This window comes from Culex pipiens, chromosome 2 (assembly GCF_016801865.2).
Source record: "Culex pipiens pallens isolate TS chromosome 2, TS_CPP_V2, whole genome shotgun sequence".
NCBI lineage: Eukaryota > Metazoa > Arthropoda > Insecta > Diptera > Culicidae > Culex > Culex pipiens.
The window spans coordinates 146,707,650-146,721,939 of NC_068938.1; the positions used below are offsets into that span (position 1 = coordinate 146,707,650).

At 47.4% G+C, this 14,290-nt stretch overlaps 1 protein-coding gene across 1 annotated transcript; it reads left to right on the top strand.

Moving 5' to 3' along the window:
• Positions 1-3,440: 3,440 nt before the first annotated feature.
• LOC120414861 (probable ATP-dependent RNA helicase spindle-E) lies at positions 3,441-14,290 on the top strand. Its single transcript, XM_039576180.2, has 6 exons — positions 3,441-3,937; positions 9,053-10,117; positions 10,185-12,803; positions 13,363-13,484; positions 13,588-13,830; positions 13,898-14,290. Exons 1-6 carry the CDS (start codon positions 3,752-3,754, stop codon positions 14,043-14,045), a joined length of 4,383 nt encoding a protein of 1,460 aa, XP_039432114.1. The 5' UTR covers positions 3,441-3,751; the 3' UTR covers positions 14,046-14,290.

Genomic DNA, 14,290 nt, shown 5'->3' on the forward strand with positions numbered 1-14,290 from the left:
GGTTTGGAGAAGTTGGCTGTAGATTCGGCAAGGGTGATCGACGTTTCCCGGCTGGAAAGTGAAGTGCCTGAACGGGGAATTCCCGATTCTGGAAGAACATTGGGTCGATGAAGCCCTCGGAACGGAATTCGATTTCGAGCACTTAATCCTCCGAGAATGACACAGATTTTTTCGTCACGCTGTCCAGGTTCATTCGGCTGGAGCTGCGCCGTCGCGAGATGAACATTTGTGTGCGGTTAGTTGCTAAAAGAGATGGAAGTAAGTGAAGTTGGCAAGCCACTGCACACATTCTCATTACTCACCGGTGTTGTAAAACGCCGGCACCGAGTGCAACATCCGCTCTGGCCACCTCCGATTATTCCGCTTCTCGTAGTCCCCCTCCTCGGCTCCTTCTCCTCACCGTGAAAAACACCTGTCTCGTACTTGTCCAAAAACCGGATGTTTATCTTCTTCAACGCAATCTCGTTGTTCACGCAACGCTTCGGCAGCACCATCTCCTCGATGATCTCGTTCCAGTCCTCGCGGGAATTGACCTTCAACCACCAATCCCGGGCCAACACCACCGAATACAACCGGTGCGAATCCACATTCCTACCTCCCATCCTACAAAAACAAACAAAATCAAACACAAACCCCACAAAACAGCCAAGCATCCTTCTTACCTATTCCGGTCGTGGAACAGCTGCAGTTCCTGAAGGAAGCTCGCCTTGTCCTTTTGAGCACTTCACCTCGTCCCGCACCCGCACCACCCTCCTTCGAAGGCGTTCCGCTGCTGCTGTTTAGCTCACGAAGGTTTCCGCGTCCGATTCCTGGCTGCTGCCACGGTCGGCTTTGCTTTGCGTCCTAGAATCACCAGCACCACCAGACCCACCAAAGTGTTTGTTTACATTTGGAACTTAGTCGTACACGGTTACACGAGAACGTCAAAATGAAAGCAATTATAAAGTCGAATTAAAAGTTAAGACTTTTAAATCAGTTAGTAAGGAGATTCCCTTAAGCTAATTTTAGCAACTTTTTAAATAAAAAATAAGTTACTTTTGTCATTACGGTAATATTTTTTTGTGTGTGTCCTAAGTCCAATCCTTGTAAAGTTACAGCGGTTTTAAAAATAAAAACGTTGAAAATTGGTATTTTGATGGTTTTCGACAATTTCTATGTGACAAAAAACAGTTTCAGTAAATGATTTTTGTATTTTTTTTTGGTGAGTTGCTCCATCCTGCATTTTTGTGAGCCTTTTTGTAACATCTTAGGCTATTTTCACAAAAATTTTGAACGAAAAAAAATCGTGGGCTCACCTTTAAATTTGACTTTTAAACTTAAAAATCAAAAAATATCATAAAAGTGATGTGTTTTTTTTCTTTCAAAAGTCATTATCGAGTGAAACTGGCTCCATATACACAAAAATGGCTTACATAAGCGTAGGATAACATGTCTACAAAGTTTCATTGAAATCGGAGAGGGTCCGGTACAACCTAGGGTACAACCGATTCCCTAGTTGACATGGAATTGCTCCCAGACGATTTTACATAAGAATCTTTTTTTCGAATGTTGGGCGAATTGAAATCTCATGAGATAACGATTTTTTAAGCTTGCAGTTGCAGAATTTACCTACCACGCTTGTACCACGCTATGCATTTTGCCTAAAAAAACGTACAAACACATCGTAAAATGTCTACCTGACACCATGTGTCAGGTACGTTTTATTCCGAGGGGTGAGACACATGCCCTAATCAATTAAGATTATCACCATGGAATAGAAATTTCAGTTAGTTGATTAGCATTTACGCTAATCAATTAGCGCATTCCCACCATTCTATTTGCCTTGGTCTGTCGCACAAACGTCAAACAAATCAAAGCAAAACAAAAAATATTCGCGTGCTTCCGCATGGATAATGGAAATTAATCTGAAATTTATTAAATTTGTCTTGAAACCGTCGTCTTAAAGACCAAACTATCCATTATGCCGATAGAGAAGCTGTTGAGGGTAGAAATAAGTAGGTCGGCATCTTACAGTGCTCGGAGTAAAGCGTTTTAGAAGGCTGAGGATGCGGACAGCGTTGCGGATTTTCCCCAGAACGACTTTTTTGAGGATTTTCAACGAAAAGGCCGGGTTGGCCAAAACAGCTTGGAAGTCTTGTCAATTTTCACAAACGGATTGCGCAGGAAAGTCTACAGAAGGCTATACGGAACCGAACGGATTTGTCGGAAGTGGTGCTTCGTCATCATCCAGAACAGCCTTCTGGGCGGAAAACTCCACGGTTCTGGACGATATGCAGAGCTGTGGGTTTCTCCGGTTAGACCGTTATCATCAAAAGGCTGTCCAAGATTGTAGTTTCTTTTGTTGTATTTATGTTATTTTAGAAACAACATTCTGTTTTAATTATTAAATTAAGTTGTTTCTTTCAGAGGAATGTACTGGGTCCAAACCTCGGTCCAAACGGGGTAGTTATTGTCTCATAACAATTACTAAAAGGCGACTAATCATCGGGCCTTGTGGCCAGAAAAAAACAACACGGCTGGCCGGGAAACTTCCTATTCTTGTGCGCCACCACCGGATCTTACGGTTTCTTCAACACTGGACCCAACAGTTCCTTGATCATTTGCCGCTGGATGTGCAGGAATTAAACCAGTCTCGATTTTGACGAGAGACGGCGACGTTAAATTTGTTTTCTGCTGTAGGATAACGAAACTTAAGAAATGGGCAAGATTTACATTTTAAGTCAACTTACCATCGACAGAAATTGGTTTTCAAGGAAATCTTTTTTTCTTCCCTCATTTCAAAGCAAAACTCATTTTGTAGCTGTCAAAACAACTTTTCTTGACATGTCAAGATAATTTGACGTAGGATGGGAATGGGTTGTCAAATCAGCGCTAATCAATTAGCTATTCAACCAAAATCAGCTTCAATTAATTAGATAAATTATAGTTGATTAACTGTGTCTCGCCCCTCGTTTTATTCACATTTTCACTCAAAATGGTTTATTGGACCTTTTCTAAAAAAAATCTAGATTTATTTATTGCGCAATTCTCACTAACTTGAACTTCGCACTAAATTGTTGCTATCGATCGCACTATTGCGACTTGTCAAACTGGCTTGGGAAATTTTAATTTTCTCAAAAAATGATCAAAGCGAGCCGATGTTGCTCACCTTTCAATCGCAATTTTAAAGTGCGATTGTCTAGTTTGGTGGAAACTGCGACTGGAAATGTAAATAAACAACTGATGGTTGCCTAGTTTTTGGAAATTTTGTTGTCAAAAGTGCGAGAGAAAATTGCGGGCCAAATCCAAGTTACAGTGCAAGGATCAATATTTTTTGCTCAATTTTTTTTTTTTTTGGCAACCCTACCGCTTTTCCAAACAGAACTCAAACCTCTCATGAGAGTCACCCACTGTCAACCAACACAACGGTGAGTGCTGTCATCCTCAACAAGACACGACTGTCAAAAAAGTAAGTTTGAGTAACCACATTCGAAGAAGTGCGTCGTGCTCAGGAAAAATCACGAAAATTTCAATTTTCAGCCGTGAATTTCGTACAAATTGTGCTTCAAAATTGTGCACCAGTTGCCTCTGTAGTGATTAAGCGTGAAAGATTGTGAAAATTTGCTCAAACTGAGGTGGGTCGAGGGAAGTAAGCTTGTGGAACATTCGATTGTTTGGTGTGTGTGTTTGCGCGCGTGTGTCCGTGCGTGTGTTTGCGGCATTTTGATTTCCAGCAGGAAGACAACAGGCAGGGAAGTTCCGCAGCAGCATCATGGACGATATCGACGACTTTTTCGACTTTAGCAAGCCCTTCAACCGGGTGGTCATTTCCGGCGGCTACTGCAATGCGACCGTCGTCGAGGACAAAACCATCTTCAACAAGATGCCCGAGCGGGAGAAAATGGGCAAAGAGTACGCGGAGAAGTTCATCAAGACCGAGGAGAACCAGCTGATTGAGGTGAGTTCGGGTTTTGGAAATGCGCAAAAAAAGTTTTTTTTGGGGAAGGATCTTTTAAGGTTATGTTGCAAACTGGTTACCGCGCTGGAAGAGTCCTTGAAATAAAAGTCGCGTATGTTATTCCAGCTTTTGTGATGGTTTTTGTAGGTATTGCTCGGTTTGTTCTAGAGGTCGTATCGAGGTGCCCAGATTTGGATGAATAAACGCAATTTTCGCCGATAAAATATTTTGTTTTGTACAGATTCTAGCACGGCCCTGATAAGGCTGCCTACCGAAAAAGAGGATCGCGAATGACAAGAAGATTGGAAATCCGGAACAAACGGCAGAAGCCCATTGGAAAGCAGATCACCGATATTGGCGACTCGGTATTGGAACTGCAGGTCTTTAAACTTTTTGGGTTTCGAATTCGCATTGGCGAATGAGTTGCAATTTTGCAACTTCAATGTGTTGGCACTGCAGGAGGTGTGCTTTGAGGAGGAGCAGGTGATGGGCTGGCCAGGTCGGCAGACTGATTCCCGTTTTTTTCTGAGCGGCGGCATGGACAAGAAGCTGGTTACCGGCTTTATCGTGCGGGGCATGATGCAGGATCGCGTGTTCGGCTTCACGACGATCAGCGAGCGAATGTGCAAGTTGAGGATAAGAGGCCGTTTCTTCAAGTACAGCATCATCAGCGTGCACAACCCCCACGAAGAAAAGACTGATGATGAGCAGGAAGCATTCTACGCGACGCTGGAGGAGGTGTACGAGGGCTGTCCGCGGAAGGATGTAAAAATTATCATTGTTGATATTAACGCTCGATTCGGAAGGGAGGAAAGCCGTCAGCTGTCACCCATGCAAGGAGGTTCGTGGGGCTTTACCAAGTGGGCTTCACTGGCGCGCTTCGAGAAATCATCGAGAAGATCTTTATCGACTTCAAAGCGGTCTATGATACAGTCGACCGCGAGCAGCTGTGGCAGATTATGCACGAGAACGGATTCCCGGATAAACTGACTCGGCTGATCAAGGCTACCTTGGATGGTGTTTCGGGGGGAATTAGCGGAACCCCTTGGATCACGCCGATGGCTGCGGCAAGGTGATGGCTTATCCTGTGCGCTATTCAACGTCGCCCTTGAGGGCATTATTCGAAGGGCGGCCATCGAAACGAGTGGCACGATTTTGAACAAGTCCTACCAGTTGCTTGCTTTTGCCGATGACATCGACATTGTAGCAAAAAACCTGGAGACGGTGAAGGACGTCTACACCCGACTGAATGTACAAGCAAGGCGGTTAGGGCTTGGCATGAATACGACGAAGACGAAGTACATGAGAGGAAGGGGTTCGAAGGATGTCGGCCCCACAAGTCTCACCCCTCTAGCTGTGGATGGTGATGAGTTGGAGGAGGTGAGCGAGTTCGTGTACTTGGGATCGCTGGTAACCGCCGATAACGACACCAGCAAAGAGATCCGGCCTCGTATTTTTGCTGGGAATCGTGCCTACTTCGAATTACAGAAAACCTTCACATCGGATCGAGTAAAACGCCGCCCCAAGCTGACGATGAACAAAACACTGATTAGACCGGTATTCCTCTATGACTACGAGACCTAGACGATGCGGCAGGAGGACGAACGTGCCCTTGGAGTTTTCGAACGGAAGGTGCTACGAACGATCTACGGTGGAGTGCAGGTGTCGGACCGAATGTGGCGGAGACGCATGAACCATAAACTGCACGCGTTTCTTGAAGAATCGACCATCGCCCGAGTGGACGAGAGCCAGTCTGTCAGACTGCTATTTGACCACGCCGAACCAGCTGGCGTAATAGGCAGAAGAGCAAGAAATCTGTAACCTGGGAAATTGGAGAGTAACAGCCCAAAACCGAGAAAGATGGAAGTGTCTTCTTGCTACAGCACGCGTACCTGGTGCGCTATGCTGATTGGTATGGTATGTAATATTGACTCGGACCACTACCTAGTTCGGGTTGGCATGCGCTCAAAGCTGTCGCCGGTGTTAAACCAACGCCAAAGCCGGCGGGCCCCTCCGTTCAATATCGCGTGGCTTCAGAACGGGCAAGTGGCGCACAGTACGAGTCAGTCGAAACGATTGGTACGATGACGAATGCCAACAGATTACCGCCGAGAAGAAGGCAGCTTACGACAAGAAGCGAGACGGAGGAAGCGATTACGATCCACTGCGACAACCAAAGTGCGATCGCACGGATCGGTGGCTATCATCCGAGGATGAAGCACTTCGACATACGACACCATTTCATCATTGGAGAAAGGCGAGGTTGTCGTGGACTACGCAAGAAGTGAGAAGCAAACAGCGGATGGTCTTACCAAACCGCTGTGCCGCATGAAGATGGAGATCTGCCGAGATCAATTTGGCCGGCAGGATCCCTAGGTTGAGGGAGAGCATTGGAGAAGATCAGCTTAATAAAAAAATTCCACAACCTGCTACGCACACTAACAAAATTCGATCTTAACACGATGTTAGTTTCCGCTGTTTAATTGTCCGTCGAACGCTTGAACCAGTTAGAATGGTATGCCTGATACGGTCCATTGAACAAACCAACAAACTCTGTAGATTGTCGGATTGAAAAATATTGGAAATTTGAATTTATCGATGGGTCGGTTTTTCAGATTGTTCTTCGCTTAACACTTGCCTCAACAGATAGTCATTCAGATTCTTCCAATTCAGTAAAAAATCTTGATATTGCTCTGAGCGTGAAGGAGTCATAGCAACAGCAGACAGTAGCATTCAGGGTGGCCACTCAAGCCGGGAAAGTCGGAAATTCGCCAAAAAACCGCAAAAAAAAAGTCAAAGTAGTTATGTCACAGACATAACCGGAATGGCGTAGACTTACGTAAAATTTAGATATGTGGACATGTGGGTTTTCCATATATTAATTTGAAGAATTAGCTATATATATTGGAAGGAACACCCATTCGAACGGCAAAGAGAGGAAAGAAAGAGACGAAGGAATTTTAGCGAGCCGAATGGGGGGAGGGGGAGAGGGGGCATAGGGGTTGGGGGCGAGAGCAGCCTCAGAAAGCTGTGCAATCCGTCGCCCCCGAAGACCAAAATTTGTTCCTGAAATTTAAATTTAAATTAGCTCGCTGCCTCGTCCCGGGTGGGACGAGGGCAACTCTTTCAACACTAGAATTTGATGAGACGTAAATCTTTCAGAAGCGCTCGCCGCGAATGCGACGAGCTAGTTGGATGTCCCGATTGTTTAACAACCAAGGCTTGACCCACGAGAGGCTTTTCGGCGGAAGGCAGCAGGCGCGCGCCTCATCTTGTTGATGCCTCGTCCCGGGTGGGACGAGGGATGGGGATTGAAGCACCTCCGAACCACAGCAACCACGAAAGATCCTAACGGTCCGGCCATCGAGAGGCAACTGGCTGACGGTGACGACGAGAAGGCGATGCGCACTTCTTTTCCAGTTCTGGTCCCTCTCTCCTGCTGCTGCTGCTCTGGTCTCTCTCCTGCTGCTCTGGGCTGAGCTTTCCTGCTGCTGCTGCTGCTGCTGCCGGTCCGACGTCTGAGACGTGAATGATGGAATGGGCTCTGGCGCACGTTCTTATGTATGATTTCGGCCCGCTACTTCCCCTCCTTTTTCGCGACCGACACTCGGTCGCGTTGCTCGGATGATTTTCCCCTCAAAATAGGTACTTGACATTCCCGTCCGTGAGTGGGAAGCGCTCATTTTGCTTGCAAAATCTCTGCATTTTGAAAACATTTTAAAACATTCAATTGTTTCAATAGTTAAACTATTTTGCCAACAATGAAAGTTTTATAGCAAATTGCTGAATAATTTTCGAATCGAATGGCACATAAATCGTGTCGATTCGATTAGAGGGAAGGAAGATATAAGCGTTTGACGGATGACGCAGTAATCCAGGGCCTTCGGCCCGGGTTTTTTCGAATGACACCCCAGTACCTTCGACAAAGACGTAAGTCTACGTCAAAAAAACTGGAAAACGTTGGGAATTTGTGATTTTTATTGAAAAGTCGGGAATCCTAAGCATACTTGTTTGAAAATTATTTAATAAGTTGAACTCTTAAAATTAAATTCACTTAAATCTTCTTTAATAACATAATTTAAATTTAAGGTTCCTTTCGAATTTTCAATCTATTTGAAAATGAAAAGGATTTTTAAGGCATTAAATGTAAGATGCATTTGACATAAATTTGCATATTATATTATTTTTGTTTTACTAAATTTATTTAGTAATTTAAAATATTTTTTTTCTAAATGTTACCCTTGAATTGTTTTGTGAGTATAGGTAAATAACTAAAGATAAAGCATGATTTTTAGTTGCCGGAAAACTTAAATATCGAATAAAATCCAATCGTTGTTCGTTCTGAAGGAAAAAAACATAAAAACTTTTTTTACATTTTAAAAACATGAAAAAGTACTGCAATTGCTTAAAAAATAAATCTTAGAAATTTAGATTTAAGCTATTGCAAATTTGTTTAAAGAATTTGTCTCTTCAAACATTTCACTCAAAATTAAAGGTAAACATGGAACCATATCAAAATATGTTTGAAAAAAAAACAACAGTTTTAAATACTGACAACTAGATAAATCAACATTGATTCAAAAATTCAATATAAAAATTTACAAAATTTATAACGTCATTTTTTTGCGAATTCCTTGATATTTTTCTAAATTCTTTGAAAGAATAAAAAAAAACAATAATAATGTTTTAAGCGTTCTCTGATTGCAAATAAAATGAAATGCAGAATAAAACTTTTAATTCACTTATCTTTCACTTTTTGCCATCTCCAGTTGAAACGAAAGATCAAAAACTATACGTTATCAAAATTAAAAAATAAACATTGAAATTGAAAGTATTGTTAAGCTTTCGGTTAAAAAGCTTTCGGAAAAAAAATAATAGTATTTTTTTAATTTATTTAGAATCTGTTTTAATGGTTGACATTGACTTTTTTATAAAAAAAGTTTTTGTTTGAAATCATACTTTAAATAAGAAAAACCTATTATTTGAGTTTCTGGAAAAGTCGGGAAATTAAAAATGGGATTTGAGTGGTCACCTTGAACATCATTAAACACGTGATGAACTATCCAAACAAGAATTATAATTTTAACCCACCACCGTTTCGTTTCTTCCCGCCAGGCCTTCATGGACGAGGCAGCCGGCCCGTCGACGTCGCGCACCTCAAACCTGGAGGACGTCGACGACGAGGGCGCCTCGTTGGCCGATGAGGACGAGGAACACACCAAGGCGCTCAAGGCCAAAGAGATGATGGCACCGCTCTTCCAGCGGTACAACTTCACCATGAAGAAGAACGATCTGCCGATCAACTGGAACAAGCCGGAAATCCTCGACAAGATCCGCTCGAACGCGGTCGTCGTGCTGCAGGGTGCGACCGGTTGCGGCAAGACCACCCAGGTGCCGCAGTACCTGCTGGAGGAGGCGTTCGAACGGAAGGAGTACTGCAACATTATCGTGACGCAGCCGCGTAAAATTGCGGCCATTTCGATCGCGAGACGCGTCGCGCAGGAACGCAAGTGCGATTTGGGTACGTTGGTTGGGTACAAGGTGGGGCTGAAGGAACAGCACAACGAGGACACCCGGCTGCTGTACGTGACGACGGGGGTGTTGCTGCAGTCGCTGATCAACAGCAAGACGATGGCCACGTACACGCACGTCATCCTGGACGAGGTGCACGAACGGGAGGTGGACATGGACTTTCTGTTGATTGTGGTGCGGCGGTTGCTGTCGACGAATTCGAAGAAAACCAAGGTGATCCTCATGTCGGCCACGATCGACGCGAAGGGTTTCTCGGAGTACTTTAAGATTCCGAAGAAGTCGGGTTATTTGAGTGCGCCCGTTATCTCGGTCGAGCGTCCGCGGCTGCACGTGGTGCAGGAGTTTTACTTTGACGATCTGGAGAAGTTGAAGGTCGACTTCCAGATCGATTACGAGGCGCCGGGCATTAGCGAGCAGATGTACAACATCGCGGCGAAGCTGGTGGTGGTTTGCGATCACCTCAAGGGGCAGGAGTTTGGCGACTCGTTGGAGTACAAACCGTCGATCATCATCTTTCTGCCGGGGATCAACGAGATCGAGAAGATGGAGGGCGCGCTGGAGAAGCTGATCGCGTCGATTCAGAACGCCGCGCAGCGGCCAAATTTGCTGATTATGAAGCTGCACTCGACGCTGCCGGCGGATGATCAGGTGGGTGAACTGTTTGAGCGTGTGCGGGTGGAGTTTGAAGTTACAATTTGGTGTTTTTTTTTTGCAGACGGCCGTGTTCCGCAAGCCCGGTCCGAACCAGCGCAAGGTCATCCTGTCGACGAACATTGCCGAGAGTTCGATTACGGTGCCGGACATTAAGTTTGTGATTGATTTCTGCCTGCAGCGCATCCTGGTCACGGACACGTTGACCAACTTTTCCACGCTCCGTACCGAGTGGGCCTCGAAGAGTAACTGTATTCAGCGGGCGGGTCGTGCCGGTCGGTTGATGAGTGGTCGCGTGTACCGGCTGGTGGATCGGCGCTTCTTCGAGAACAACATGGACGTTTCGACGTCGCCGGAGATTCTGCGCTGTCCGCTGGAGACGGTGGTGTTGAAGGCGAAGCTGCTGGAGATGGGCACGCCGCCGTCCATTTTGGCGCTGGCCATGGCACCGCCGAACTTGGACGACATCCGGAACACGATTCTGCTGCTGAAGGAGGTCGGTGCGATGTTGCGCACGGTGAAGGGGAACTACGACCAGCTGGACGGGGACTTGACGTATTTGGGACGGATCATGTCGAAGCTGCCGCTGGATATTCGCATCTCGAAGCTGATTATGTTGGGGTACATCTTCAGCGTGATGGAGGAAGCGGTCACGATCGGAGCGGGCATGAATGTGAAGAACATATTTTTGAATCAAAACTCGGTCAAGACGTACTCGCAGAAGATGTACTGGGCGGACGGATCTGGCAGTGATGCCATTGCGATTCTGAACGCGTACACGGCGTGGAAGAGTCGTCAGGAACAGGCGGGAGATACGGCGGACATGTACAACTGGGCGCGGCGAATGTCGCTGGACCGGAAGAGTCTGATCGACATGGCTGAGCTGATTCACGAGGTGAAAGATCGGTTGAACCGTTCGGGGTTGAAGCCGGTGTCGGGACCGAATCGTGTGGTGTGGAATGCCCGTGAGAAGACGGTCATTTTGAAGGTGATCTTGGCTGGAGCGTTCTACCCGAACTACTTCATTCCGATGTCGGTGGGTGGGAAGGAGTTGATGGAGCGGCAGTCGTTTACGGAGCTGGGCGGACGAGACCCGTGCAACACGGTGTTCTTCACCGGGTTTGACCATGAGCGTTACATTGGTCCGCTGTATACGGTGCAGATCAAGAAGATACTGAGCGAAGGCGACTACTCGAAGCATCAGGCCATGAAGGTGATGTACGACCGGACCACGAACCGAATCTTTGTCACGTTCCTGGGCACGACGGACGAACGCGACCAGCGGGGATCGTTCATGCCGGGGAAGGTCCACGCGGACGTGTATCGGGCGATCAAGCTGCGCAAACTGGGCGCACGGAACCGGATTACGGAGATTCGTACGATGCGTCAGCGGGACGCGATTGATTATGCTACGAGTGCAGGGCTTGGCCACTGGGAGGACGCCAACGGTTGGGTGCCGCGTCGTAAGATCGTCAGGAACGCACATCTGTCGGTGTTGCCGCCGATTTTCCGGGAGAAGGTCGTCTGCCAGGTGACGCACGTTGTTCACCCGAACAAGTTTTTCCTGCGGCCGGAGGACAATCGCAACAAGGACATCTTCCGGGAGATTCACACCCAGCTGAACGCTCGCCAGTTGCACCCGTTCCCGGCGGACGCCAACTTCGCCATGGGACAGATGGTGGCCGCTCCGGTGCAGGAGAACCAGGAAACGTACGCCCGAGCCGTGCTGAGGAGCTATCGCAACGTGCGCACCACGGGCAACGTGTCGTGGACGGTGTTCTTCATCGATTACGGCCACACTGCCGCCATGGAAGAGACCGCCTTCCGCCAGCTGGACGATTCGTTGGGACAGCTCAAGGACATCCCACCGCGGGCATTCGAAGCCACGCTGACGGAAATTCAACCGTCCGCCATCATCTCGCCACAGGGCTCGTGGACAACCGAGTCGATCCATCGCTTCAAGGAGCTGGTCCTCGGAAAGATTTTCGTCGCGAAGGTCTACTCGGTCGTTGGCGTCGTGGCCAGCGTTGAACTGTCGCGAGACGAAATTCGAATGAACTCCGAACTAATTCGGCTCAAGTACGCACAGTACGCCGAAGAGAGCTACATTTCCAAGCTGGACCACGATCACCGCGAGCGCAAGCAGCGTGAAATCATGATGGACGAAAATCTACGCAACGAAGTGTACCGCTCAGCCGAGTTGACCCAAAACACGTACGAAGACGACGAACTGGAGGACGTGAACCCACCGGAGGACAAACTACGCTGCAAGGTCGTCCTGTCGGGTCCGCACAGCCCGCTCGAGACGAGCGCCTCGGCCACAATCCGGTCCAGCGTGATGAAGCCGGTTTCGATAGAAAGTGACTCGGTCAACTCGATCCTGCTCGACTCGAACCCGCAGGACACCCACGAGAAGCTGCTGGTCGCCGGCGGAGTCAACGAGCAGGGCAACCGGCTGGTGCTGCGTCAGACCTCGGTTATGCCCAACATTCCCGGCTTCGGCGCCATCATGTCGCTGATCTTCTGCCCGACTGCGCAGCTCAAAAAGGACAAGGACGAAACGCGCGTCGTCACGGTCCTCTCCGGGCTGGGCTACGACCCGAGCACTGGCGAAGCCCTCTACCCCGAGCACGACATGGCCCTGACGCTGGACGTGGTGCTCAACGACGACGATATCACGAATGTAAGTGTTACTTGACGCGTAGAAGCGCTTCAACTGTATTGTCGCTCTAGCACTAAATCGAACTGAGCGATTTCCACTCTCGCCGCACTTTTTCTCTCCGCCTTTTTCTGTCAAGCTTCATTCGGTATTACTCGATCAGTGTGTAAGCCAAGTTTGTTGTGATTCCTCCATCTTGTTTTGATTGGCGAAAACTTATGTCGATGGATTTTAGCTAATTTAATAAAAAACGAAAGGAAATATGTACTTTTTTTACTTGCATAAATGGCCAACATCATCATCCAAAACCTCCGACAACAACACGCAAGCACTGATACTATTTAGTTAGACAAAAAATGCGGAGAGAAAAAGTGCGGCGAGAGTGGAAATCGCTCGTTTCGGTTTGGTGCCAGAGCGACAAAATGTTTTTCAGTGACGTTTAACCTCGCGATCAACACAACATCTCGTTGCACTCAAAATTAGAGTTGATCAGTTTGCGGAGCGTAGTGTCAGATAAGTCGCCACGAAAATTCGATTTATTTCCGAAACCACAATAACTAAAACTCTTCTCTTCTCTTTCCAGATCAACGCCCTGCGCTACACCATGGACAGTATTCTGCACACGGGCGAGGGCCAAACCGACCCCAAGTTCGGCGACGCTTCCATCCAGAAGCTCAAGCTCCAAGTGAAGCAGTACATTATTAAGTAATTATTCCCAGCACTAATATCACTTGAAGTGATGCAATTCGGCCCCGACTAACCAACTCTCTTTCTCTTTTCTCTTCTCCCACCCAACTCTACTCCACAGAATCCTCGAGCACGAGCGGCGCTTCCTGGACCTGCGCCACGCCCCCAACGACTACAACTGGCGGTGCGATCTGAACCTCACCGCGGGCTCCTCCTCGTCGAAGAAGATGAAGGGCGACTTTAACATCTACGACAAGAAGGCCATCTTCCCGCTGCTGGAGCCGCTGAACCTGCTGCCGGTCAGCGCCAGCCAGCTCACCTTCCTCAAGAAGCACTGCCACGAGCTGCACAAGCTGGCCCACACGTACGACAACACAACTCCGCCCCAATCTTCAACAATTCTAACGCGCGCTTCTTGCTTTTTTTTTCAGGGACGTCCAGCTGCCCCGGCACGGCATCACCTGCCAGCTGTGCAACAACGTGCTCGAGACGCTGCCCCAGCTGCGCATCCATCTGTACTCGAAGCTGCACCGGGATCGCGAATCGCAGATCAAGTACCGGTCGCCGCAAATGTACTAAAATTCCTTTTTATCTTCGTTTCGTTTTATTTTTTTTTTCATTCCTTTTTGGACGCGGTTGTTCCGAGAAAGTGCGCGAGCGCCAAGTCGTGGGGCAGTTTTGTTTGTTTTCCTATCATTTTCAACGTTTCATTTTCTCAAATAGCTGTTTCATCAAATGGCAGCGCAAACGGTTTAGCTTTCCAGAGCGAATATGGTAAACCAATAAAAGTACACGATTATCAAGCCAAATAAAGTGCTTTTGAT